The following is an 8,345-nucleotide window of genomic DNA, read 5'->3' as shown; positions in this document are numbered from 1 at the left end:
CCTGTGGGGTTTTAAGTAGCCCCTAAGGATGGTGTACCACTACAATTTCTGGCTAGGAGTCGGTTCTCACATTCTAGCAGATTCTATCAAGAGAAAAGAAATCCCTATTATATATGTATGTATTTATTTACTGTGCTGGTACTGGGGCTGGAACTCAAGGGCCTCAAACTCTCACTCAGCTTTTCTGCTCAAGGCTGGCATTCTACCACTAGAGCTGCGCTTTCACTTCTGGCTTTTTGCTAGTTAACTGGTTATGAAAGTCTCTAGAATTTGCCTGGGCTGGCTTTGAACTGCGATCCTCAGATCTTGGCCTCCTGAGTAGATAGGATGACAGGTGTGAGCCACCAGCACCCAACTAACTAATTGTACCCAGAGCAGAGTGCCCTTCTCAGTTGCCTCCAGGGTGGGTTTTCCTTCCCCAGGCCCTGCTTGTGGTCGGCGGGCAAGGCAGATCTGACACTTTCCTCCACGGTGTCAATAAGGGAATGGAGAGATGAAGGACCGAAGTGTCCTTCAGGCAGAAAGCTGAGTGCTACACGGGCTGCTAATGAGGGGACATTCTCTTGCCAGCAGCCATCAGGAGACCAGCGCTGAGAACAGCTAGGTGCACTCATATTAATGGCACCTGACACCAATTACTGCCATTTCCTATGTGACCAAGATAACAGGACTGCATGGCACCTAGCTACCAGGGTTCTTTGGGTATAAGAGGCCAGCCCAGGCTGCCCTTTGGAGAAGTTTAGGACAGTGAAATGTAGTGGAACTTGCTCCATTCTGTTCTAAAGTGACCTGACAACACCCTCTAGTGGAAACTATAAATAAAACAAGGACCAAAGCAGCCAGTTACCCTTTGGACATGCTTGGTGCTTACGTGATTCCCAGAACATGGAAAAACAGATCCAACAGAATGCAATCCTAACACAAAGGGTGGAGCTTACAGTCCCTGTTATTAGGACCACGCTGCCAGCTGTCTCTTCTCTCTGACTTCAGTATGGCGTAAGAAAGGGTGTATGTGTGGAGCTGCTGGTGCCCTCAGAGTCTGGGCAGACTGCCGGCTGGTGCCAGGATGATGCCAAAGACGTAGAAGAGCCCCAGCAGGAGGTTGAGCTTGGCCGTCCTCTGGGGCAGCTTGTTGAAGGCCTGGCTGCGGAACTGCCTCTCGAGGGAGAAGGCCACAGGCATGGTGAGCAGGGGCAGCGCCAGGCTGATGCTATAGTGCGTGGCCAGGATGCTGAAGCTCAGGTAGGGCAGGAAGAGCAGCATGGTGTAGAGCACGTATGAGAAGGTGGGGCCGATGAGGATGGCCAGCGTGACGATGCCCGCCTCCCGGTCGGACTCCATGTCCCGGGTGTTGTTGGAGTGGAGAATGGCCTCGGTGCTGAGGGCCAGGGGGATGGCGTAGAGCAGAGGGAAGACCGCCAGCGAGCCCACCTGGACGGCATAGGCGAACATCACAGCCAGCGGGCCGAATGTAATTAGGATCACCAGGTCACCCAGGGCCACGTACTTGAATCCAATTCCTGTGGCCAGAAGAGCCAGAGAGAGGTGGTGTGAGAGCTGGGGCTGGATGCTGAGGGGGCTGAGCAGCAGGAGGGGGTGATGGGGGTGGTCCTCAGCTGGCTGGAGTGCCAGCTTTTAGCTGGGAGGGGAAGGGCTCATTTGGGATCTCTACAGCAAAATCTGATTTCATCTCCAACTACTACCCCAGGTTCAGAGAGCATGCTCAGGTTTCAGAAGCCTCCAGCCCTGACCACGCTTCAGGGCTCAGCCTTAGGGTCAGAAAGCAATTGAGTCTTACTGTTGTAAAAGGTAAGTCTGCAAGGGACCCCGAACCCCAGGAGCCAAGACCAGGATTCAGCCAAGCTCACCTAGAGCGTAGCAGCACCTTGGTCCTATATTTTATTTATTTTTTGCCAGTCCTGGGGCTTGAACTCAGGGCCTGGGTGCTGTCCCTGAGCTTCTACTTGAGGCTAGCCTAGCACTCTACCACTTGAGCCACAGTGCCACTTCTGACCTTTTTCTGAGTAATTTATTGGAGATGGGAGTCTCGAGGACTTTCTTTGCTTGGTCTGGCTTTAAACTGCAATCCTCAGATCTCAGGCTCCTGAATAGCTAGGATTACAGGCGTGAGCCAAGGGTGCTCCTTGGTCTTTTAGAATGCAGCATCCCCAGAAGACACCAGCAAGCTACTTACTGCTATTATTATTACTATTACTACTACTATTATTATTGTTGCAGTACAAAGCTTGAAAACTCTGAGCTCATAGCTACTAGGCAAGTACTCTACCACTTGAGCCATGCCCCTTTTTGTTTTAGTTATTTTTCAGACAGGGTTTTGCTTTTGCCCATGTCTGGCCTAGAACTTAGAGCCACCTAACTCTGCCTCCCAAGTACTGGGATTTCAGATGTGTACCACCATGCCCAGTGTGTTTGTTGCGATGGGATCTTGCTAATTTTGGCTCTGGGTGGCCTCCAAGGGTGATCCTCCTGGTCTCTGGGATTACAGATGTGAGACACTATACACACATACCCTTTCCTAACAAACTAATGCTGTACCCCAAGACATGTGTTGATAAATAACTTGGTTGTCTGAGGACCCCCAAGTTCCCTCAGGAACAGAACAGTTTACTAACTCAACACCAGCCCTGAATGAGTAGATCTGGCCACCAGCTGTCCATTCTTGCTTATTCTCCCAGATTCTCAAACTGACATCAGAATTCTGGCTGGGAAAAAAATGTACCAGTACCATAGCCTCAACCTGAATCAGCAGCAGGAATTTGAGGGGCTTGAGCAGGAACCTGTGGCCCACCTTAAGTAGGTCTTACTTAAAAATCAAGCACAAACTCACCTGATCTGACACTAAAAAAGGACAGAGCCGTTGGGGAAGCGTCAGATACAAGGCCTAGGGCTTGTGCGGTATTGTGCCACTGGATTTACAGAGAGTTGCCCTTCAGGCATTCCTACTCCTCCCAGCCCATTTGCTGAATGGACCAGTACAGTAAAATATTAGGTCAGTTCTCTACACAGCAGCCAGAATTCATCTGTAAGACATAAATCAAAAAGCTGGCAAGGTGGAATTGGAAGTGTGGCTCCAGGGTTGAGAGCGCCAGCCTAATAAACAGGTCCAAGTATAGGGAATCCCCAGCATCACTAAAAAGGAGAGGGCGAGAAAGGAAGGGGAGGGGAGAAAGAAAGGAAACAAAGATTAGATAGATAGGCAGATAGAGATAGATATGGGTGGAAGGCTGGATAGATAGATAGATATCTGATGCCTATAATCCCAGCACTCAGGAAGTCCCAGCAGGAGGTTAGAGAGTTCCAGGCCAGCCTGGGCTACACAATGAAACTCTGTCTCAAAATCAAGTCAAATCAAATGCAAATACTGGCAAGGCTGTGGAGCCCCTGGAACTCCCACCTCCAGAGGTGGGAGGGTAAGGAGGAGAACCATTCTGAAAGCTGGGAAGTGTCTGGGGAAACCAATCACCAAGGCGGCCACCACTCCATTTCCAGGCATTCTCCAAGAGACATGGGGACAAATACTCACAGAGAGACTAGAGTAGGACTGTCGGCCACCATCCCCAGGGCTTGAGCGGGGCACGTGAACAAACTGTGATATGTGAATCATGGATGAAGGGGTTACTGAGAGACACAACAACACCCGGACTGTGCTGAGCCAACGAGGCCAGGCAGAAGGGTTCACACTGCCAGAGACCAACAGTCCACAAACACAGAGTTCTACACCTGGCAAAATGAACCTATGTGAAAGAGTAGGGTGCGGGCGTGCCGATGTGTGTGTGTGTAAGCATGCCTTTCATTCTAGACACTCAGTCTAGAGGGTGCAGTCAGGAGGGCGCAGTTCAAAGCCAGCTTGGACAGAAAAGCTTATGAGACGCTATCTCCACTGAACTAGCAAAATGCCAGACTGGGGGCAGCCCAAGTGGTAAAGCGCCAGCTGGAAGGAGTGGATTGAGAGCATGAGGTCATGCAAGAGTATTGGCACAGAAAACGAAAACCAGAAACCTAATCTAGGAGAAAGAAACCAGACCAATGACTGCCTTTGTGTGCAGGGGGACAGAGCTTTGGTGTCTGCACCGGGCTGGGGGTCCATTACACAGCTATTTTGCATTAAGCAGCATTCACCAAGGATAAAAGGTAACAGTAAAGACCTATGCATTTCACTGTATGTCATTTGTGCATCAGTAAAGTGAATGCTTTTAAAAAGGTTAAATCAGAGTACATCAGTGTTCTACATCTCAGTGTCTTCTTGTTCATTTAATGAGTTATTTTTCAATAATCAGTATATGCCAGGCACTGGACTGGGTACCAGGGGTTCAGGCGAAACAGCAGACTGCAGGGAGTGACAAGTCTCAAGGCTAAGATAAATAGCCAAGCAAATGCTTTACAGGGTATGTTAGAAGGTGCCTGTGTTATGCAAAAGAACAACGCAGCAAACTGTGACCAGGAAGGTGCGGGAGGTGAAAGGAGGGTGTGTGGTTGTTTTGTTTTGTTTTTGTTGAGACAGGTCATTCTATCTAGTTCTGCTAGCCTCAAACTCAAGATCTTCCTGTCCTATCTTCCAAGTACTGGGATTACAGGCATGGGCTGTCATGGCCAGCTAGATATGTAACATTAAGGTAGAAAGTAAGACTTCACTAAGCTGATGTGTATCACCTGGATAGCTGAGGGAACAGCATTCCAACACAGGAAATAGTACCTGCAAAGGACCTGAGGCAGGTGTGTGCAGGTCCTGAGAATTGTGTGACCAGCTCAGGGTGAGCAGGTGGGAAGGAAGAGGGCAGGGCAGGTGAGAGCTGGGGGAGGGCTGAGGGTGTTCAGGGGCTGGCGGGAGGGGGGTGGTTAATGCAAAGACCTGTGATTTACTCCACACAAGATGGGAGCTGCAGTGGACTGAGAGCTCCTTAGTGAAAACAGCACAGAAGGACCAGGCAGATGCTTGGACAATCCAGGCAGTGAGGAAATGTTGGAGGTAGGCCATGGTCGAGGGTGGCTGGATCCCAAACGCACTGGAATGAAAACAGGGTTTGCTGCTGATAAGCTGGATGGAGAAGAACCAGGAGGCGAGGCGGCCCAGGGTTTTAGGCCTAAAGAAATAGAAGGATGAAGTGGCCACTGAATGAGTTGAGGGTGTAGCTCAGTGGTAGAACACTTGCCTAGCATGTGTGAGGCCCTGGGTTTAAACCCCAACACTGCCAAAAAAGAAAAAAACAAACCCCCAAACCAAAAACAAAACAATTCCATTTAGTAAAATGAGAAAGACTGAGTAGAGCAGGTATCTTTGGGGAGATCAGGAATTTGATTTTGGACATATTAAACCAAATTTGAGATGTCTCTGAAACCTGTAGAAGTTACTGAGAAGTAAGATGCCGGATAGGCAGTGTGCAGCTCAGTATGTGCAAGGATCTTCACCCCATGTTCAATCCCTGGCACCTTATTGATCCACTCTACATCCCTTTATCTATTCCCAGTATACATTAGCTTGCAGAAAAAAAGTTGACTAGAAATCTGGGTTTGAGAGTTACCAGCTTAATGATGGTATCCGATGACAAGAGATGGGCCAAAACCACCCCAAATCACCGAATCAGTAAATGAAGAAAGGTGAAAAAGGCCTAGACTGAGCCCTGGAGACCAGAGAGTGAGGAGAGGAGGAGGCAGTGGAGAAGGAAGAGCCAGCCCTCTAAGATCAAGGCAAGGATTTTGTTATAGTTATAGAAGGCTGACAAATATAGCGGGTCTCTACCCTGCATCGCCATTATCTTATCTCTTCTATTCCAGTACTCAACTGATATCTTTTTTTCTTTTTTTGTTGCTGGTGGGGCTTGAACTCTGCGCGCCTCGGTGCTCTCTCAGCTCTTCTGCTCAAGGCTAGCACTTTACCACTTGAGCCACAGTGCCACTTCTGGGTTTTCTGAGTGGTTTACTGGAGATAAGAGTCTCATGGACTTTCCTGCCCATCTGGCTTTGAACTGTGATCCTCAGATCTCAACCTCCTGAGTAGCTAGGATTACAGGCATGAGCCACCAAAGCCCCTCTCTTTCTTTCTTTTCTTTTTTTTTTTGAAGAGCGTCCATGTAAACCAATCTGTCCTCAAAAGAACAATCATGCCTCAGGCTCCCTAGTACTGGAATTACAAGCTGGAATTACCATGCTCAGCCTCTATAAAGTGTGTGTGAGTACGCGCGTGTGTACGCGCCATCCTGGGCACTGTCCCTGAGCTCAAAGCTAGCACTCTACCACTTAAGCCACATCTGCAATTTTGACTTTTTGGTGCTTAACTGGAGAAAAAGTCTTACAGATTTTCTTGTCGGTCATGGGGCTTGAACTCTGGGCCTGAGTGCTGTCTCTGGGCTCTTCAGCTCAAGGCGAGCACTCTACCACTTAAGCCACAGTGCCACTTCCAGTTTTCTGGTGGTTAACTGCAGATAAGAGTCCCAAGGACTTTCCTGCCTGGGCTGGCTTTGAACCATGGTCCTCAGATCTCAGCCTCTTGAGTAGCTAGGATTACAGGCTTGAGCTGCCGGTGCCCAGCTGTCATACAGATTTTCTAAAGCAAGATTGAGCTGGGTACTGGCGGTTCACACTTGTAATCCTAGCTACTTAGGAGATCTAAGGATCATGGTTCAAAGCCATGTCAGGCAGAAAAGTCTAAGAGACTCTCATTTCCAGTAAACCAGAAAAAGACAGAAATGGAGGTGTGGCTGAAGTGATAGAGCATCAGTTTTGAGTAAAAAAGCCAGGGGAAAGCATGAGGTCCTGAGTTCAAGAAGCTCCAGTAACTGCACATAAATAATCAAAAGTATGATCAACAGGGCTGGTGGCATGGCTCAGCTCCACAAGCCAAGCCAGTATGTTCCCAACTTAACTGATCTTAAAACACTCATGACCCACACATTATAGATTTCAGGTAAAATGAACATGACCTAGGAAAGGACTTCTGACTTTGTCTACAATTCCTATGCAACGCATTTTCCAGTACGGAAAAGGGAGACACCCCTCGTCGCCCAGGACGGGAGACAGGGCCGATCCTTACCTCCTGTGTACAGAAAGGAGCCAGAGAGACCTCCGAAGTAGATGAGAGCCAGGTGCTCCAGTTTCAGAGAGGACAGGTAGTACAGGCAGGCGGCACAGACACAGCCAAGGGTGTAGAGGAAGACTCCAAACCGAACAACGTCCTGAGGCTCCAAGATACGATCCACCAAAGTCCTGTCATCACTCTTTTTGTGATCAATGCCCTTGGAAAAGTCATAGTAAGTGTTGACCAAATTGCCGGCCCCGTGCACAGCCAGAACAGCCACGGCGCAGCCCACCAGCAACCTGGGGTCCAGGACGCCCTGGGATCTGTACGCCAGGGCACTGCCCAGGGCCACCGGCGTGAGAGAGGCACTGAAGCTCCAGGGCCTCAGGGCCAGCACGTACGAGGCACACTTCTGCCTCCAGGAGCGCTGGGGAGGCCTGTCCTGCTCCGGCCCGCCGGGGCCCAGCGGCTCCCGCTCCCCGGCCTGGACGGTGTCTCCAGCTTGGATGTTGATCTTCGGTCCCGGGGCCGGCAAGGCAGCCATGAAGGATGCACGTGGCTGCTGTCAACTCGGAAAGCGCGGCGCTCGCGGTGACCGCCGGGGCCGAAGGCGCGCGGGGCGGCCGGGCCTGACCTTCCCTTCCGGGCCCACCCCAGGGCAGGGCTGGGACGGCCCCAAGGTCACTCACACCCCCGCCCAGAGGCCCAGCGGAGCCACCACGTCCTCCGGGCACCCGCGCGCGGCCTGTCTCCTACCCCCAAGCCCCGACACGTCAACTCAAGGACCAGCCTCAGCGGCCGGCCGCCCGCGGGCCGCCGGGGCCGCCATCTTGTGCATCGGCCTCAAGGGGCCGGCCGGGAAACAGAGGCCCCGGCGCGGGTAGGGCCGGGGGAGCGCCGCCCGAGGGCGGGGCCGAGGCTGGGCGTGTCCCGAGGGCGGGGCCTGAAGGGCCGGAGGCCGGGACAGGCCTGCAGCCGAGTCCCAGCGCCTGCGCCCGCCCGAAGGCCCTTACCCCGCTCTGGATTCCAGGTACAAAGGACCTGGACCTGGGCCTGGGCCTGTTTAGCATCCCGCCCCCCACGTACCCCCCCAACCCCCCGGACAGATACACTGTGGTTTTGCGATTTAGAGGACCTTTCACTCACAGAAAAAGGATTTACTGATGGGCGCAGCGTCAGACTTTTCTCTCCATTTGGCCAGCGAACAAGCCAGAAGTTGAGATGTGATTCAAGTAGTAAAGCGCTAACTTTGGGCATAAAAGCTGAGGGTGGGTGCCCAGGCCTTGAGTTCAAGTCTCAGGATCTCTGTCTC

The 8,345-nt window shown here is 51.4% G+C and overlaps 1 protein-coding gene across 1 annotated transcript; it reads right to left on the bottom strand.

Annotated features, from left to right (window-relative positions):
• Positions 1 to 293: 293 nt before the first annotated feature.
• Ubiad1 (UbiA prenyltransferase domain containing 1) lies at positions 294 to 7,812 on the bottom strand. Its single transcript, XM_013032941.1, has 2 exons — positions 7,049 to 7,812; positions 294 to 1,520 (listed from the first exon to the last, which is right to left on the bottom strand). The coding sequence occupies exons 1-2, from the start codon at positions 7,575 to 7,577 to the stop codon at positions 1,033 to 1,035; spliced, it is 1,017 nt and encodes a 338-aa protein (XP_012888395.1). The 5' UTR covers positions 7,578 to 7,812; the 3' UTR covers positions 294 to 1,032.
• Positions 7,813 to 8,345: the final 533 nt, after the last annotated feature.

Source organism: Dipodomys ordii, unplaced genomic scaffold (assembly GCF_000151885.1).
Source record: "Dipodomys ordii isolate 6190 unplaced genomic scaffold, Dord_2.0 Scaffold6, whole genome shotgun sequence".
Lineage (NCBI taxonomy): Eukaryota > Metazoa > Chordata > Mammalia > Rodentia > Heteromyidae > Dipodomys > Dipodomys ordii.
This window is presented reverse-complemented; position numbering and strand designations above follow the sequence as displayed.

Coding starts and splice junctions, on each gene's coding strand:
- Ubiad1 (XM_013032941.1), bottom strand. CDS start 7,577: ATGGCTGCCTTGCCGGCCCCGGGACCGAAGATCAACATCCAAGCTGGA. Junction 1,521..7,048: donor CTCCTTTCTGTACACAGGAG/GTAAGGATCGGC, acceptor TTCTGGCCACAG/GAATTGGATTCAAGTACGTG.